This window comes from Typopeltis vanoorti, chromosome 12 (genome assembly GCF_054136105.1).
Source record: "Typopeltis vanoorti isolate ZY-2024b chromosome 12, IOZ_Tvanoo_1.0, whole genome shotgun sequence".
In the NCBI taxonomy this organism is placed as follows: domain Eukaryota; kingdom Metazoa; phylum Arthropoda; class Arachnida; order Uropygi; family Thelyphonidae; genus Typopeltis; species Typopeltis vanoorti.
In genome coordinates this window covers 34349720-34370132 of record NC_143560.1, presented here as the reverse complement: position 1 = coordinate 34370132, position 20413 = coordinate 34349720, and the positions used below count along the sequence as shown (strand labels likewise).

The 20413-nt window shown below is 31.9% G+C and overlaps 1 protein-coding gene across 1 annotated transcript in view; it reads right to left on the bottom strand.

Annotated features, from left to right (window-relative positions):
* Positions 1-6529: 6529 nt before the first annotated feature.
* LOC150100680 (phospholipid-transporting ATPase VD) overlaps positions 6530-20413 on the bottom strand; it is a 292342-nt gene continuing 278458 nt past the window's right edge. Inside the window, exons 22-23 of the mRNA XM_090401109.1 lie at positions 16477-16664; positions 6530-12918 (exon numbers count right to left, since the gene is read on the bottom strand). Coding sequence (XP_090257235.1) covers positions 12660-12918; positions 16477-16664 — 447 coding nt within the window. The 3' untranslated portion in view covers positions 6530-12659. The remainder of the gene's footprint in view (positions 12919-16476; positions 16665-20413) is intronic.

The window sequence follows — 20413 nt, the reverse complement described above, 5'->3', positions numbered from 1 at the left end:
AATAAACAACAAGCAATTGGTTGAAATGTGGTCATGTGGATAACACATGTTCACTTCAAATCTCACAAAACAGCAAGGGAAGGTGGAAGCAATAAAACCATACTGTTTTTCACTTCACCCCTCTTTTATTACTCGTCATTCTGCAGCTATTTTTTTTTTTTAAGTATTCATTTTATTTTAATAATTTTTACTTACTTATTCAATTTTAATTTGTTTTGTTTGGATAATTAAAACATAGATTTATTTGGTTAATTCATGCCTGTGGACCACCTGTCCCATCGTCGCAGACCACAGGTTGAGAAACATGCTATAGGGTTCTCTCACCTTATGTGACCCCTAATTCATAAGCATTTTTGAAAAAGAAGACATGACACAACATAAATAAAAAAGAATTTTAATTAGCAAAAGTATTTTGGAAACTTTTCTAGTGTTTTTTAACTTTTTTTTTTTTGGAGGGGGAAGCCCCCCCCTCCCTGGGTGCGCCACTTCTCTGGCATATCACACACATTCATACACTCAACTGTCTCCCTGAAGTCTGCATATCTACCCCCGCCCCCCCTAAGAACTCTAGTTTCCTTGATTCTGCACATCCACTTCATTCAACACCTTTTCAAGTCTCCGTACCAAATCCATTCAAATGCAAACCATACTCATATTATATTATATTCATCCTAGTCATTTCATAAACCAGGCAGTGCTCAGATACCTCAAGCTTTAAAATCTACAACCAATGTTTTAAACACTGATTTCCATACCATCCTTCAATGGGGAAAGAATAACCTGGTTACTTTCAATGTCACGAAAATGAAATTTTGCCTTTCTCTCAGAAAAAGGCTCTTACAGTTCACCTTCCCTCACCCTCAATAATACATAAATCATTAGATAATTGCCTCTCTTCTAGTCAACAGCTAATTTTTATCCATACAAATTGCAACTTCCCCATTCTTAAAATATTTTTCGTGTTTTGAGTATTACTCAAAACTTATAAATCCACAATGCTGTGCAGACAAGAGCAATTTGATGCATAGATTAATTACGTCTTTTCTACAACTATGTCCATCACTCCTTTTCAGTAAAGCTGCAGACAGCAAACTTGCTTCTCCAATTCCTCTTTTATTTAATCTACTTCTGTTCACTGAAACAGCCTTCCTCATGAAATTATTCAAACAATCCAACCAAATAGTTGGAAGTTGTAATTTTTGAAGTCGATTTCATAAGTATCCCATAATACACAGCATGCTTACTGCTGGGGAGAATATGATGTTATGCATTATGGAATGACTACACAGACCTAGTTTTGACTTTTGAGGTGCAAGTTCGTCCAGAAACTATTAGCTTTCAATAGAACTACTAGTATTCTATAAACCTAATGAGTGGTTTGAAAAGCCCATTGCATTGAATTACTCAAAGATTTTGAATCTATGATTCTACTGCTGTTGTAACCTCAACAGCAAAAGCTAGACTGGTAGAGATACTTAAACTCAATAGTAGAAGTCATATTTCTGTATATGAGCAGTATTATGACATGCAGGATTAGAGATAATTGAAACAGTTTTCTTCCCTGGGAAGGAAAGCAAATTATACTTGAGATTTTATGTTCTTGTTTTCATTATTTAAACTAGCGCAATGAAACAAAAGCATATTAATGATACATCATTAAAGGTGGAAACCAGTCTGGATACAACTTTCCATAATCCATGCTATTATATAATACTGAGAAGGATGTGTATGTAATCTGCATTATAAGATGGTAGGACAACTGAAGTCAATTACTCTCCATATACAGGCAGCCAAGTCATGAAGACACTTCATATGCAAACTCTCGTTGGCTTATTACTCTTGGGAAAAATAAGGATATAAAACACGCCTATAATTTCTTGTAGAGTAGATTTGTTCTCTTCTCACAGAGTGGAGGTAAAAAAAAATGATTGAACTTGTCAACTTCATAACATTTCGAAAAATTAAATTCACTGAATCACAATACCAAAATAAATTTCTCTGATGTTGAAAGTTTATTTTTCACTTGGTTAGACTATAATAAATTTAGTTTAATCCTTTATCCAAGTGTGAGCAAACAAAGTTTGCGCCTGAAAATATCTTCAGGACCGGGCAACTCGTAGCAAAGGTGGACCAAGCTAACATCACTCCTATCTCAGTATCTCCCATAATGCAAAACACATCTCCTTGCGGATATGTATAATGTTATGCATTAAGGGAAGGGATATAGTCTAACCAAGTGAAAAATAAAGTTTCAACATCTTTCTCTAGATCCAGAGTAATCTTAATAAAAAAAAAGGTGGCACACCTTTTGGTAACTCCTATAGGTAGAGATGACCTTGCTATTGCTTCTGCCTGGTTTCTCCACTTGGGCCTGGCTCCCACTGAAGAGACCTCAATAAAGGTCGAAAGTAGTCTGGGTAGTGGTCCTTCCCTTGATGCATAACATTATACATATTCGCAAGAAGATGTGTTTTGCATTATGAGATAGGAGGGATATTAGCTTGGTCCACCTTTGCTATGAGTTTCCCGGTGTTGTACCACCTTACCCCAGTCCTGAAGATACTTTCAGGCACAAACTTTGTTTGTTCACACTTGGATAAAGGATTAAACTAAATTTATTATAAATTTCTCTGATATATTTTTTACAGACCCTAGCAGCCATATTTAACTATCCAGTGTAAGAAATCGAGTTTCTGAGCTAATTTTTCAGATGTAACTCATTCACCTGAGTGAACTCGGAAATCTTAAAAGTGTATCTAGTGGTGTAATTACAATCTTGCATGAAACTTGAGAAGTTAGTGGATCCAAACCTCTTCTTAACATGTGACACTTACTCAAATGATTTTTTTTTTTTGCATACATTTTGAAGACACCTATTTTTCTTGTAATTTATTCATGGATATTTTTTATCCTCAAGCATTTTTCTTTTTTAAACATTCCATCAATTATTTATTCCAATATGAAAATCTAGATTATCGAGTTTTGAACGACCAACATTTGTAGGAATTAAACAACAAATTAAGGCTATAAGGTCAGTATAATTATGGTTAGCTGCAGTGGCAGCTCGTGGCTTGAAACCATGGGAGTGCTGCAAATTTCGAAATACATACACATATATAAATACATAAGATTGAATTTCCTCTTCGTCCAATAGTAGATTGTATTGATTCTCCTACTTACCGTATAGCCAAATATCTAGCTAAATTATTGAAATCTCACATAGGTAACACTAGTTCCTTTCTAAAAAAACTCCTCAGATTTCTTAGAAAAATTAAAAAATGTCTCATTGCGACCTACAGATCTTATGGTGAGCTTTGATATAGCATCTTTATATACAAATGTATCTCTCAAGGAGACTTTTCTCATCTATTTTCTCTCAACCATCCTTTTGGGTAAGATATATATAGATGACATCTTTACTGTATGGCCACACAACAAAGACTCCTTACCTTCTTTTTTAAACAGTATCAGTTCCTTACATCATCGTATAAAGTTTACTATGGAAATGGTAGAAAACAACCAGTTATCTTTTTTAGACGTTCTCCTCATCCGGTCACCTTCAAATACTCTTACAACTACAGTTTACAGGAAACCAACCTTCACAGGTCGTTATATTCTTAAAGAATCAGCCCATCATCCTTGTCAAAAAACAGGAATCATAAAATGTCTAATCAGAAGAGCCAAAACTAATTGTTCTACTTCTAATTTTCTACAGAAAGAACTTTCTACTATCCATCAACACATGAAACTCAATGGCTTTTCCGAAAAGAGTACTCAACACTTCTCGATTCTTATAATCCACCACAAAACAACCAAGATTCAATACGTCGAGTTCCAATTCCTTACATCTCTGGGATTTCGGAACCTATCGCAAGAATTCTGAAGAAATATGAGTTAACAGCTACGTATTCACCTATTAACAAATTATCTCCCCATTTTTCTTCTCCTAAAGACAAAAACGCTCAACTGTATCTCTTCCTGGAGTTTATCAAATTCCCTGCAACTGTGATCTCTCCTATTTTGGAAAAACTGGACGTTCTCTTGAAAAAAGAATCCAAGAACATCAATCCTCCGTTCATCACAACAAACCTAAAAAATCTGGATTGGCTCAGCACAGGATTGAAACTAACTACAACATCCTTTGGTCAAAAACTCGCCTCTTACATGGATCCCGTTATAAATTTGAACATTTATTCAAAGAAAGCGTAGAGGTTTTACTCCTTCGTCCTAACCTGAATTGGAATGACTATATATCTATATCAAAAATCTGGGAAAGTAATCAGGATAACTCATTAACTTTATGTTATTTAATATTATTAATTAATATCTTTATTTCAATCATGTCTCTGCTTAAAAATATTCCCTTTAATACTTAGTGATATAACATCACGCGGCTTGTTCTATTTTAAAACGATCTATTGTTAATATTCCACCTTGTATTTTTTTTTTTAAACTGTTCTTGTAGTGCCACTGAAGATGGTCTGCTATTTCCAGACCAAAATATTTGGTTAATTAAATATCTTTCTTGTATTTACGTGCATATATTATACATACACACTGTACGTACACAGTGTATACATATTTGGATAAAATATCGAAATTATGGTAAAAATTAAAAAAAAATTAAACATGAAAAAATATTGTTTATTATCGATAAAATTATACAGTTTGGTTTAATTCAAAATTACTTAAAAATAAAATCCATTCCTTTAATTGTAATTAAAGGAATGGATTTACAATTTTTGAACATCACAATTAAATTCTTTAATTGTAATATTAAATATTTAGAGACGGAGTAAACACGATAAGCACTACGAACACTCTACTACTGGTGCAAACTGCATATAAACAATGGAACTGTGCAACGCACAGTTCCACATTACACTAATAGCTCGCATCTCACTATGACGTGCATATACTTGCATGCATAGCACAATATGACACTGTGGTAAACACAGTGCTGCTAGTAGCAATGTGACACTGCGGTAAACACAGTGCAGCTAGCGTCCTTCGCCCTCCTAAGTGCTACAAGATGGATTCTTATTATTTTTTATACAAAATAAGAGAATTGTATAGGATTGTTGATGATAAAATGAAATATTACAAGCAAATATAAATAAATTAATAAATATATTTATATATCGAGAAAAATGGGGGGTGCTGCAATTCCACAGTGCCTATGCACAAGCCACCTATGGTTAACTGCAAGTTTCATCCAGCCACTGTATTTTGCAAACAAAAATGGCAGCATTTTTTTCAGAGAACCATTTTTAGAGTTGTACAAAACCTAATGTAGTACACATTTTGTGATACACTATTTCAGCTGTAGCACTCACACGTCAGAGGTGTGGGTGGATTAAGGATTAGATAACTCCAACTCTGCAGAACACATATGGAACTTTTTGAAACCCCTTTAAAGCCATCTTATCCTACAAAGCTGGCCTGCTATGTAGGATAAAAAAGTGCTGAGTTTTTGAGAAACCCACCAAAACACATGCCAGCAATTCATGTCTGTCCATGTAATTCCTATATCTTTTGATTATTGAATCATTCTTTTCCACTTTTCCAACACTGTTCTTTTTTTTGTTCTTTCCAAAAATAATGGAAATATGTGTAAAATGTGTGCAGTCAAGGAATAGGGATAGAACGAGCAATTTTAATTGCCTGTTGGGGTGGATGATAAACACTACTGGTATAAAATATATTATGTAGGTCTGGTTTGATGAAATATCTAGTAAATGAATATTCCTATTCAATTCATCTCTCAGCTCTAAAATCCACTTAGGCAAGAGTTACCATTTCGAGAATATAATCAGATTTCCACTTTCACTTATGGACATTATAATACTTGAAAAAGAATACCTATAAGACTATTATTTTCTAATTAATACATATGAACAAAGGTAATTTGATCCCTTTTGAGATGAAGAGGGATAAAAATTACCAAAAATTAGCTGCCCTTAATCTACTACTTACCAATAAGATATCTTTAGCCTACAGGATTCCTATCTCCATGCTCCTGCAAACTCTAAAAACTGCCACTATGTCCTGATGAACATAAAAAAAAAAAAAATTAGTGTCCATGCTACAGCATTTGGACTTACAGACTGTACTACTGATTATTGTATTCAGCGTGAAAAAGCCTCTTCGTTATATTCATGTATATTTAAACTGAAGAGACTCTTTTGGAATCTGCCACAGTTTTACAACATTCTCCTAAACCAAATAAATATGGTTACTACAATACCAAAAATCTCTATTAAGAAACCATGAGTCAGTTAAGATTCGTACTTATGGGGGGGAACCAGTGCTAGTTAGATTGCAGGATTAATTTCCAAATTTTAGAACAGAATTGGAACATGATATTGGGTTTTTGGCTGGGATTTTTCAGTAGTTATCAGAGTAAGTTCTATAATACAGTTTACTACAGTTGGAGCTGACTGCATTTACAAACATTTCAGGACAGAGCATTTTTCAAGATGAAAATTTTAGCGGGTGTTTTTACTGTATATGAAGAAAGAGTTAAAAACAACTGACAAAACGTGGTTTAATCATTTTTTTTTATAAACAAACAAAACAAGCTGCATATCACACGATATGCTAACATAGCAGCAGTGATACATACAGTAACACTATGAAATAAGACTGAATTTCTATCTTAAATTTACAAAGATAACATCCAAAATGTATAATCTGCATGAATAAAAAATGATGATACAAAAGTAATTTTCATTTAGAAACAGCTATCAGAAATCATTTATATAGAACTGAAACATATAACAGATAGGTACGATATCATCTCAGTCATAAAATAATTAAAATATTTTCTCATATAAGGTAGTATATTCCACTGATTTTTGTTTAACGAAGTATCAATCTACTTAAGATAAGTTTACTATACTGAAGTTTAATACTCAAATTTATTTATAATAAATATAGCTGTGCTCTATCTTTTTTCCTCTTAGTGCTATTCATATGCACCACAGCAGAGAAGATGGCCAGATTTCTTAAGTTATGCAATTTAAGACAAAGGCCTAAGAAAGACATTGTGCATTCAATCATTTATAGCAAATGATTACCCTTGCCTGTATTCCCATTAAAAAAACTTAAATAAATCAAGGTATTCATTATTCATGATATAAATAATTTTTAAAGCATGAAAAAGCAACAGACAAATGAAACACCTGATTTAGAGCACCCGAGAGAATACCCCAAATTTAAGAACATGCAAGAATAATATCAAAAACTATATAAAATCATGTCTGAATTTTGGCATGACATGTAGCACACATATTTAATATAATTCTGTATATAATATTATGACTGAGACATAAAGTACTAGTGAAATATGAATTTTAATTCTACAATACATCACATACACAATTCAACTGTAGAAAACATAAGGAACATGAAAAAACATCCTGAATATTTAAAAAAATTCTGAATTGCTCATTATTTTGGACAAAACATGTAAGATAGGTAAAAAAAACAAACGAAGGAAAAGAATCAGAAAAATATGATGGCAAAGATTTATCTGCCTAAACACATTTTTTTTTTTTTTTCAATTAGTACAAAGTTTGGATCCCTTCTTTTTATTATAAAAATGCCCAAGGACACATTTGCAGATTTACAACACATATAGATTGACAACCATAGTAATTTTAAAAGTGCAGATCAATTAAAAGCAAGTGACCTTTATGCATGTCACTCTTATTAAAGTGTGTACACAGAAGAAATTTTTGGAAGCTCATAGTAAAAATTGGCCACAGTTCAAATCTTCACTGTTTACTAAAATACTGAAGGCACTTTACACACTTATAAATGGCAGGGTTGTAACAGTACAAATTAACAATTTTCTTAAAAAAGTGTTTGTGAGAACATCTCTACTACCACAGTTCAACAGTTTATGTATCCTGAATGGATGAAATTAATGAATAATATTCATGTTTCATTGCTCGCATATCTCTTCATATTATACACAATAATTCATTGATATACTTCAAAAACAACTGTAGAATTAAAATTGCAATGTAACTTATATAAGTGATTACATAAGAATTGAAATGAAAGTTTCAGTTGTGAAAAATTAACAAAAGAAAAAGGGAATTTTTAGGGTAATAATTTCAGGTAAATAAGCAAACAGAAGTAAACTTAAGATTAAAAGGAGAGATTTAAGGATATGATGATGCATCAGCAGTCACAAACAAGGCATAAGTACACAACTGAATGCAGAAGCTTTGCATAACTATTCTGCTTACCAAAAGTTCATAATGTTGGACCTAAAACTCAGAAAAGTCAATTAGCTTCCTAATAGAAGATGACTATTTCTGAACTCACACTTAAAATCTAACAGAGCTAACAATGCAAGCAATGCCATGTAATGTTATTGGTGCATGTAAATAATAATAATAAAAACAGAAATGGATGTTACATTTAAGTAATTTTTCTTTGTGTATTTTGTTTAGTTTGAAAAAAATTTGGTTTCATTTTATTTTAAAACTTTGGTATTATCTGTAAAAAAAAGCACAATTCACTGAGCACCTTTATTTTTACTTAGAAGATTATCATTTAAATCCAACTATAAAACTACATGAGTCAACACATTTTTTTTAATACTTTCTTTCCAAACCTTCTCACAGAGAAGAATATTATTGACATTAAAAAATCAATGTTTATTGAGAAGTTGCTTAAATAAGCATATACTATATGCATTTGTTTGTTTATAACTTAATTATTTTAATTCTATTATTGTTTTTGAAGGATATCAACATGAGAAAAAAAGTTTTTCATCCCTCACATTCACTATGCCTGCCAATTAGTCAACATTATATTCAAAATTAATTATTAAAAATTCACAGGACTACCAACAACTAGAATAAAACAAGTAATATTTTATTTCTCCAACTAAATATTCAAAATTTAAATCAGGTAGTAAGAAAACATTAGATATTAATAATTTAAGAACTTAACAGCAAAGGATAAGAAATAAAAATTTAATAATTTTTATCTGATGAATTTACAGTTTTATATACACAAAAACAAAGAAAATAATCAAGTAAGTAATTAAAAGATTATGCATTTTCCTTTACATATATCTTAATTATATAGAAACAATTTCAGACTATTTTGTTGGGTTGATGAGAAAATGATCACTCATTAACATTTTTAAATAATTTGTAATCATTAACAATATACTATACATTCATTTGAATCAAAATGAAAAACAAATAACTGTCAGATGAAAGAAAAATTATGAAATTAAATATGACTTGAAAATGATCTACAGAATATTAACTTGGTCACAAGAGCTTGACTAGGTAAATTTGGCTTAATTACCCTCTGTGGTACAACACAACAAACATTTTAAAATGAATCCACACAGTGTAGGTGCTAGTGATGAGGAATGAATGTTATAAGATGGAGTTATTCTTTTCCCTATAAACAAGTGGTTATTTAGCAAATTCGAAGGAATAATTTTTGAAGTTCAGTAATAATTACCAAGTTCTGTTTCAAATTTTAATCTAATAATCATTTTATGGAATAAGCAGCATTTTTTTTTTTGATAAATCTTAATTCACTCATTTGATTAAAATATTTCTAAGAGTAATAGAATAAAAAAAATTGCCCTAGTTCTTTAAAAATTGTTCTACTTGTTTCATACAGCCATAAAAACCAAAAAATAACAAGAAGAATATTAGCTTTACTGAACTATTTAAAAGAAAGCTTAATTTTGGTTAAATGGAAATTAATAAATGTCTCCTCCAGATTTTTCCTCTTGATTTTTTTCATTTCTTGAATTCTGAAACATGCATCTGTAACACACTTAAATTATAAAAACATTAAGAAGTGATGGTGTAGTAATGAGGGCTTGCTAGGAAGAAACTACACAATGCAGCAACTAATGTTTATGAAACTTAATCATATATTATTTTATCAAAATGGAATCTGAAATTACAATTTATAATTTTTTTTCCAGTATACAGTGCTGAGCCAACATAATTGTTGATGCCAATCAAAACTGTGTGTGTGTGTGCATGCACACATATATATGTATATATACAAAGATTTAGTTTTCTTGAAAAAAATTGAAAAACTGTTGCGTGTGTGTGTGAAAGAGAGAGAAAACTTCAAAATAAATAGTGAGAATATAAAAACTGTCCCTCACCGTAATCTCTTTTTAGAATCATAAATGATATTGACATAATGCAACCAGTAATTCTTTACGAATAGCTAAATATTATTTGATGAATGCCATTTTCCACTTTTATATTTACATACACCATTTACTGCTTTAACCAAAAGCTGAAATTAACATGCACGAGAGAAATATTATTCAAGGTTCGAGCTTGTAAAAACTGTTGTGCAGTGCATCTCCATGTTTGTAATATATTACATAATGGATAAATCCAAGTTTTAAAGCAATAATGTGTAGACCACCAGATGAGGCCCTGAATTAGCTCTAAGAAGTATTTATTATGAAATTCATGTTTATTTTATTTTTGCACATAAAGAAGAATGAAAAACAAGATACACAGGTAATTGTATATAGTCTGCAGTTAGTATATTCAGTTTTATGGAGAGAAAGCAAATCAAAGTTTGTTATGTGTAAATGTGTTCAAATTATTTAAATGATTGGCAGATTGCAAAATTATGAGTCGAGAGAATAATAGATTATTCTATTATTCTCTCTATTATTATTATAGATGATGATAATAATAATATCCATAATAATAGATAGTATAGATTGGCCTTAGCTCTTGTGACTATTAATTCCAACAGTCACAGGAACTAAGGCCAATGTATTATATCTGCTAATTGTCTATATTCTCTGATCAATTTGACTTTGTGAGATTAAATAACGTGAGTTTCAGGAAGGGAGGGAGGGGAAAGAAATCCAGAATCTTCCATATGAACTCAAGTAACTTGCTTTCAATTAAAAAAAAAAAACACTTATAAAGGTTCCTTGTCCCTAGGCAGGATTTGAACTCAGATCTTTCCAACTAAGACAAACTGTCACGTCATCCTTGCAACTGTGCTATTCAGGTGTCTATAAATATTGATAACTTAAAAGGTATGCCAAGCATTCCTATAACTTATACTCTTTGATGTAAATGATCAGGGCATTATGATATACATGATTTAACATATCTGTGTTTGTTTATGCTACAGTTATTGAAGCATAAAAAAAAGAGCTATGAATACTTATGATTTGAAATAGCTTGTAGTAACTTTGCATGAAGTAAACAGCTTAATGCAAAAAATGTCTGAAAAAAATAGTAGTAGTGTCAGTGAATAAAAATTACTAAAATATGAACATTTTTTAAAAGTAGACAACCAAAACATAAAAACCTCCATAACTCATTCAGTATAGATTACATTCTTTGGTTGGAAAGACATTGGTTTAGATTCCATCTAACATGCAAAGAATCTTTGTCAGGACTTTTCAGTTGAAGGTAAGTTAGCCAGTCTCATGTGAAGGTGACAGGATTTTTCATCCCACAGAACAGGAAGATGATCAGAACAACACATAAGTTGCAGCCATAGCATATGAGGCAGGTAGAATTAACTGCCTTATTATAAGCAGTATCAGGTTTTTAAGAAACCAAGTTAATTAGCTATGGCCATTGAGCCTAATATGAAAGGGAAGATGAAGCAAAACATACTGATTGTTTGATGTGAGAAGAAAATTATAGACAATACAAAACTGAGATCCAGTGGAGTACAACTAGCAGTACTGCACTATCTGAAAAATGCTGTTAACAACTTGGAATATGTAAAGATGAGGGTCATATTAATAATGAATGTTACAACAAGTACATCTTAATCAAACCATTTCCCTATATTTATATGAATATTTTACACATTATGTACTAATAAATGCAATATCTGAAAATTACTCAGGATGTGTTTTTGCTGATAAATTGCACAATTCTTATTTAAACTTTACAAGCTTAAACCTTGGAGATACATATTGTATATATATATCTTTTTCCATAAAATGAGAATTTACAATTTTGACTAGGTCACAAATTCTGTCAGGCTATCTAATAATCAGATATTCAAATATATTTTGCCATTCTCCCTACTTACATTAACATGGCATACAACTATGCATACTTTGAACATATATGGTAATCTTTGATGGAGACAGCTTAATGCAAAAGATGCATAAAAAATAGTAGCTAAGATCACTACATAACGTAATAAAAAATAACATTATTAAAGCAAGCATTTTTTAAACCATATAACCAAAATATACAGATCACCTGGATGTGACAGAGGAAAATCACAGCTAACAAGAAACTGAGCCTCAAATGGAGAACAACTGGCAGTTGCGTCCCATAAAAATGTAAGATTTTTATCTGATTTGTATGTATACATGTAATGTACAATAGTGTGTTGTGTATATAAAAGAAATCTTTTTTTTTTGTTCACCACCAATTAGCATTCCTAGTCTTTAGTTCTGTACAAAAATAATAATTGGACTTAAGAATAACTTTATACATCGATGACTAGGACTTTCCACTCTTATTGTAAGAGTAATTATCATGCTGGCAAAGTCTATATTTGCAAAAACCATACTGCACACATATGTACACACAACATGTGAAATTTCTGAGCGCCATTAGTTTTTTAATTCATTAAAATGTGATGAAATCTCATGAAGATGTAATGGTTTGAGAACCACTGTGCGGAGAATTTTCACAAGTAGCTGAAACAGAGGGCACCTCTTCAGGTCTATCTTCATGTCCAACCCGACTGTTTGTTCTAAAAGCAACAGAAGATCCACTAGAACCTCTTGACCAGGATATAGATACTGTAGATTTGTCACAGGACTGCTGGTATGATTTATATTCCTTTACTGCTGCTGTTACTGTAGATGGAAATAGACTTGCTTGCACAGATTTCAAAACAAACCTGTATTAACAATGAAAGTTTTCTGAGAGTATGATTATAAAAAAAGTTTAATGCATTTTTATAATTTTAAAGAATATAGAATTTTACATGTAATAAAAAGATAATTAGCTTTAAGTTTTATAATGATTAAGTATAACCACATTATAAGTATGATAGCAAAAACTTATTCAACTAATTTCTTAAGCACTATAGTATATTTCATCAGGAATAAAGTTACATAAAGTTTTAATTTCATACTTATGTGGCTATACTAGAATTATTACAATGAATAAGGGAACCAACAGAAACTTAATGCAAACAATTTTAACTTATTTAAGGTAGAATCATGAAAAATTGGTGATTATAATACCCCCCCCCCCCCACTATATGAATGGGCATATGTTAGAAGTTCATGCACATATGAGGGAAAAGATTAGCCAGGGAACTCAAATAACAGAAAGATTTCTGAATTCTTTAGATGGCCTTGAATAAACCATTGAATTCATAATATTACTACCCAAGTGTATTCGAAAGATATCCTATAATAGAACATTAGGAGATAACTGTTTTGTTAATTATTCCTTATGTTTTACCCTTTGTTAATAAGGCAGTCTCTCAGGAGTGTGTGTGTGTGCGCACATGCACGCATAAAAATATAAGTTCTGCACTTATATTTTTATTAACATTATAATGAGTCCTGACATCCAGCATTTCAATAAATCTGCTAAGAAAATAAGTAAAAATTTTAATTAAAAAAGGGAGAAAACTAAATTAGTAGCACCAGTAAAGAAATAAAGTTACTCTTATATTTCTGGAGTCTTTTAATTAAAGCAACAATAACAGCCATATTTTCAAATGCAAAAATCTATCAAATAGGAACTTGGTTTATAGAAATATGGTGAATTTTTTATTTATTTTATTTTTTTTTCAAAACAGTGTTTAAAATATTATCGTTAAAAAAGTCACTTGGATTATTAAATAGAGTAAATGTGTGATTTTCATGGTCTAGAGTCCTATTCTGAATGAATAAGAAAGCTCCAATAAAATCAAATACACATAATACAGGCAAATAGGAATATGCCTTTATGGAAGGCATATAAGCAGCATAAGTAAATGAGAAAAGGCTTGAAATACTGGAGTGGGCAGAGTGTGAGCAATTAATCTAATAGCAGCTGGAGTTTATAAGCAGCAGTGTCTTAATTTTTTGTATATAATGCATATACTAACTCTTGAGGCTGAACTTAATATGACGGTTGAAATAGAAAGGAATAATTAAATTAAGTAGCATCATGGTCATAGGTACAATGCTGTGAAAAAAATTCACTGGAGAAAGCTGGGTCACTATAATAAACTATACTTGTAACTTCTTAGTAGTTTGCTATAATGAGAATTATAAATTATCTACACGTAAACACAAGGAAAAGTATTATTTATTAAATATATTGTCAAATATTTTAGTATGAAATTAACAAACTATCATCAGTCCTGAACAACATTTTTTACAAGGTAGAATGCAAGCAATTGATTTATTCAAAATAGTACGAGCCGCATGATGTTAAACAGCTAATAGCATTATGCTTCACTGAAGAAAAGATTAATCATAAAAGTGATTATAAAATAATTATATAATTTGATGTTTTAAGGATACTTGTGACATAAAGACTGAATAATATAAGCACATAAACACAAGAAAGATATTTAATTAACCAAATATTTCGGTCTGGAAATAGCAGACCATCTTCAGACCATCTTTACTGTATGGCCGCACAACAAAGACTCCTTACCTTCTTTTTTAAACAGTATCATTTCCTTACATCATCGTATAAAGTTTACTATGGAAATGGAAGAAAACAACCAGTTATCTTTTTTAGTTCTCCTCCTCCTCATCCGGTCACCTTCAAATACTCTTACAACTACAGTTTACAGGAAACCACGTTCACAGGTTGTTATATTCTTAAAGAATCGGCCCATCATCCTTGTCAAAAAACAGGAATCATAAAATGTCTAATCAGAAGAGCCAAAACTAATTGTTCTACTTCTAATTTTCTACAGAAAGAACTTTCTACTATCCATCAACACATGAAACTCAATGGCTTTTCCGAAAAGAGTACTCAACACTTCTCAATTCTTATAATCCACCACAAAACAACAAAGATTCAATACATAGAGTTCCAATTCCATACATCTCTGGGATTTCAGAACCTATCGCAAGAAATATGAGTTAACAGCTACGTATTCACCTATTAACAAATTATCTTTCCATTTTGCTTCTCCTAAAGACAAATGCTCAACTATGTCTCTTCCTGGAGTTTATCAAATTCCCTGCAACTGTGATCTCTCCTATTTTGGACAAACTGGATGTTCTCTTGAAAAAAGAATCCAAAAACATCAATCCTCCATTCATCACAACAAACCTGAAAAATCTGGATTGGCTCAGCACGGGATTGAAACTAACCACAACATCCTTTGGTCAAAAACTCGCCTCTTACATAGATCCTGTTATAAATTTGAACGTTTATTCAAAGAAAGCATAGAGGCCTTACTCCTTCGTCGTAACCTGAATCGGAATGACTGTATATCTATATCAAAAATCTGGGAAAGTCTAATCAGGATAATTCATTAATTCATATCTTTATTTCAATCATGTCTCTGCTTAAAAATATTCCCTTTAATACTTAGTGATATAACATCACACGGCTTGTTCTATTTTAAAATGATCTATTGTTAGTATTCCACATTGTATTTTTTTTAAAACTGTTCTTGTAGTGCTACTGAAGATGGTCTGCTATTTCCAGACCGAAATATTTGGTTAATTAAATATCTTTCTTGTGTTTATGTGCTATATTATTCAATTATATAATTTATATTATCATAAAAAAACAATTAATTTGTAATATCATACTAAACTGATCATTAGATAGATGTAGTATCCAGATAGTTTCTTAGGGCCTTCTATCTTTATCAATATCATTATTGGGCTTAAAAATTGTTATTCGGATCAAACTTTCCCATATTTTTGACAAGGATAGGCAGTCATTCTGATTCAAGTTAGGACAGAGAAGTGAGACCTCAGCACTTTAAATAGGCATTCAAATTTATACCGACATCTGTGTAAAAGACGAGTTTTAGACCAGAGAATGTAGTGGTCTGCCTCTATTCTCTGTTGCACCCAAGACTTATCGGATTTGTTGTGAGGAATATAAGATTGATGTTCTTGTATTATTTTTTCAATTGAACGTCCAGTTTGTCGAAAGTAGGAAAGCTGGCAGTCACATGGAACTTAATGAGTATAATGAGAATTATACTGTAACACTAAATTATGACCAGATTATTGCTGAAGAACTGTACAGAAATGCTCCAGTTCCCCTCACAAACATAAAACTAACCTTGAATACATTTGGCAGTAGTTACACACAATATGAATTTTGGTAATTCATGAAATTTGTACTATTATCATTTTCCATATGGCCTTCTCTTCTTGTAGCAGGCCAATTAATAATATCAATTAATGACAAATCATACATAAATAATACGAGAGTCTAAGAAATTCTTAATTTTTGACAATAGAAAATTACTTACCTGGGCAAGCATGCAGTTATAGCTGTTAACAAAATAGTGAACCAGAAGTTGGCAGTTGTCATGGCATGCTGAATCACCCAATAAGGATTCTGAAGTGCAGTAGTACCTACAGCTAGGAAATTGTATGTTACCGCAAATCCAAAGTAGACAGCAAGACTTAATATAATAGACATCATATGTAACCATGTCTGAAATGTAAATAAAATGCATCTATTTAATACATTATAATTTTAGTAGTTAGTTAATTACTTATAGATGTTATTTTTTTTTTAAGTGAACTATGAATATATGACTGTCTCTAAATTTAATATCTACTATAAAACAGAAAATCCTACTCAAAGAAAAGTTGTATTTGTTTTAATCTCTTTATCTTAAATGATTTAAGCATGAATCCAGTTGTGTCAATTTCAAGCAACTTCTGAAACAAAAAGAAATGGTTCTAGTAGATTATAAATAAGGTTTTTGATTTGTTTTTTAAAATCACAATAGTACAATGATTTCAGAAACAAAAACAGACTTACTTGTGCATACTGGAACTTCTTAATACTATCAATTTGCTCTGAATGTATTTTGTGTTCTCTAGTTTCCCTATGAATGCGAGTGGTATACCACATTTCTCAAAGTCTGTAGAGAATAAGTTGGTATAAATAATGTGCCTTTGGTAGCACTTTATCTTTATATAATGTAATGCAAGCTCTGCGATATGCAGCTCAGCATGCCATCGAGTATCACTGATACATTCCAGTAAGATATAATTAGATATTTCACTGTCAGGAAAGGCAGAAGCACACCCCTCTATAGAATCTGAGTTTTAACTGTATAAATTGGCAGAAAACCAGAATATTCTGGTATTCTGCTCTGTGTTCAGAAAAGCTGCCTGTAATCAGAGGGGATAGTAGAACCTTTCCTTAATTACACATAGAAAAGCTACATTGCATTCTGTCGTGTAGCTTTTCTATGTGTAATTAAGGAAAGGTTCTAAACATAATAGTTTAGAGGAATTTGTGCAATACATACTACAGTAATGTCTAGAGCTTATATGTATTCTTTAATACACAAAGTGGCATATGAAAATTTGATATGTGTGTGATTGAAATGTTTTCTCAATGTGGACAAAAAAATATTTATTAACAAAATAGTGAACCTGAAGTTGGCAGTTGTCATGGCATGCTGAATCACCCACGTAGGATGATCTCGCAGAGATTTTATTTAAGCCTGCATATAGCAAAGACAGCTATTGTTGTCAAAATGAAAGTGGAAATTTGTTTGCTTTGGTGTAAAGGAGGTGGTGTTTGAAATAGTTCTTACCATTCTACTCAGAGTATTCTGTGCTGTATGTTTGAATAATTGTTAGCAGACAAAGGGAGGGATGGAATATTTAACCTGTACACCATGCCCTAATGGTAGCATATCTAGTGGTATTCATGCAATATTCTCTGCTGTAATGTCTAGAGAATTAATGTGATAATTCTTTCATGAAAAAATCCAAAGGGGGAAATAGAACTGATGTGTGTTATTTAAGTTTTCCTGAAGTGGACAGAAAATAACGGCCTGACAGGAGTTTTATTTTAATTGTATACTGCAAAAAAATCTGCTAGCATCAAAATGAAAAAGATGCTTCATTTGATTCAACATAAGGACTAGGAACAGGTAAGGTTCAGAATGCTTCAGTTATCGATCAAACTGAATGATGATGGACACATAGGATACAACCACTGAAGCACAGACTTGGGATTCATAGTTGAGTATTGATTGACAGAGCAAAGAACATTGGTATCCTCTCCAAAAGATTGTGGACAAGGTGAGAGAGATATTTACTGCTCTCAAGCACTTTTCTTGATATATTCAATTGAAAAAAAAAAAAAAAAGCTTAAGTCCCAAGACGTTTATAACAATGGAGATTATATTTTTTTCTAGTATCATCTTAGATCAGGGTAAAGATTAGTTGCAGCAGAGGTATACATAAAATTCCCAGACTTTTTTGTTTGGTTGATCTGCTTATATATGATACAAACGGTATCTAGGAGTCCTTTTTGTCTGATGACCGATGAACAATGTTAAAGGCATATCACGAGCAACATATGAATCTCCCCCATAACATGTTTTGTTATGGGGTATCTGTGGAAGATAACCCAAACTTTGCTCTAAAGCAAGCTCTTGGCTATTGTGCATTCCACAATCTACCATGAATTGACAAGATGTTTTAGATATTATCATGGTAGCTTGAATTATACACTGTAATGTAATGTAATTCTTTGTGTCTGTGATAGGAGGTAAGTTGCTACAGAATCAAATTCTGCTAAGGAAGAAAAAGTGAACCAGTCAGCTTGCTCTGTTATCAATTGGGACATCATGATGGAATACACGGCTACCCACATAAAAAAACTGATATGAGAAAATGATTGCTCCCATTAAGTTATCAATTTCCCACTTAAACAATGGGAGGAAAGAAGGCAAATAGACTGTTAAGTTAACAGCAGTTAATGTTTGGGTAGGAATATGGAAGAAGGGATTACTTCTTATGTTTAAGCAGGAGAGTTTATTGTTATCAAGAATAGGCTACAATAGAGTGTTGTGGCCATTTAAGTCTCCAATTACAAGATAGGGTGGCAACTGCAATATGAGGTCAAGATCATCATAGATATATCTGCACCAGGTGGTAAATACACCAGACAAAAAAAGCATGGAATGCAAACTTTATTCCTTAATATGGAACAATACCCTGCAAATTTGGCATGCTGTCAATATGACTCATTATCACATGCGTATCAAGTTTATTTTGCTCCACGCTTAAAAGATCCCTTAACCTTGCCAAATTTGCAGGGTGTTGATGATTCTTCTTCTTCACGATCCTTTCTAACATATCCCAGATTTTTTTAATAATATTCAGATAGGATGTATTGGCTGGCTAATTGAGATGTAGAATGTTTTTCTCATGTTCTGCAAACTAATTCAGCACAATTCTAGCTCAATGGACATGAGAGTTATGATCTTGAAACTCAGGATTCACTATGTGTCCTTGTTCCAAAGCCTGGACAAATAGCAATACTTCATTATTTAAAAGTGTTAGATAATCCTTGGATTTCAATGCAATTGGACACCTCAATGAATGTGCCAACTCCAGCATTTCAAATACAGCATTTGAAATATGTCAGTGGTCCAGTGACAATACTGTTATGCCCAAGCAAGGCAATTTTTCTTCTGGACAATTGTTAACTTAGGACGTATCCAGGCATTACAATTGAAAATGCAAATGAAAACATCACCTTTTAGATCCATAGTTTTACCTGCAAAAGAGAATACAGAATGCTATAGCCACATTAAACACATATCTCAGACATCCCCAATCACATTCCAGCAGTTTTACTCTGCCTATATGCATGACTCTTTATGTTCATCAACTGTAAAATTATGTACATGTTTCAATCAACATTCCATATTTTTTTTTGTCTGTTGTGTTTAGATACAGCATATCATAAAATGAGGTCCTACTGAGAGGTAGATGGCATCTACTGTTAGTGCTAAGTGGGACTTGATGAAATGGAGTAAGTTCAACAACAGGGATAGTGACTGCTCTATGAGCTAGTTGATCCCTATCCTTTTAAGCTCATTTGGATAAAGAAGGTGACAATTTTCAAGACTGGTTGTTTCACCTGTTGAATGAATAATGTGAAAAAGACAGAATACTGTAGGAGGAGGGTGATCAATTTTTTTTTTCTTTCTTTCTTGTGTTAAGTGATGTGCAAATAGTTCTATAGTAGGTTGGGACTTTTTTTTGGGCACCTCTCTGGTAAATTTGAGTGTGGAAGATTCATTCTCAAAAGTAGAGAGAATTCAATGCTAAAGCTCTTCACTCACTACAGAACCATACACAGATGCCCACCTACTATCTGGGAAGCAACGACTGCAGTCAGAAGCAGAATGTTAGGGCTACCTG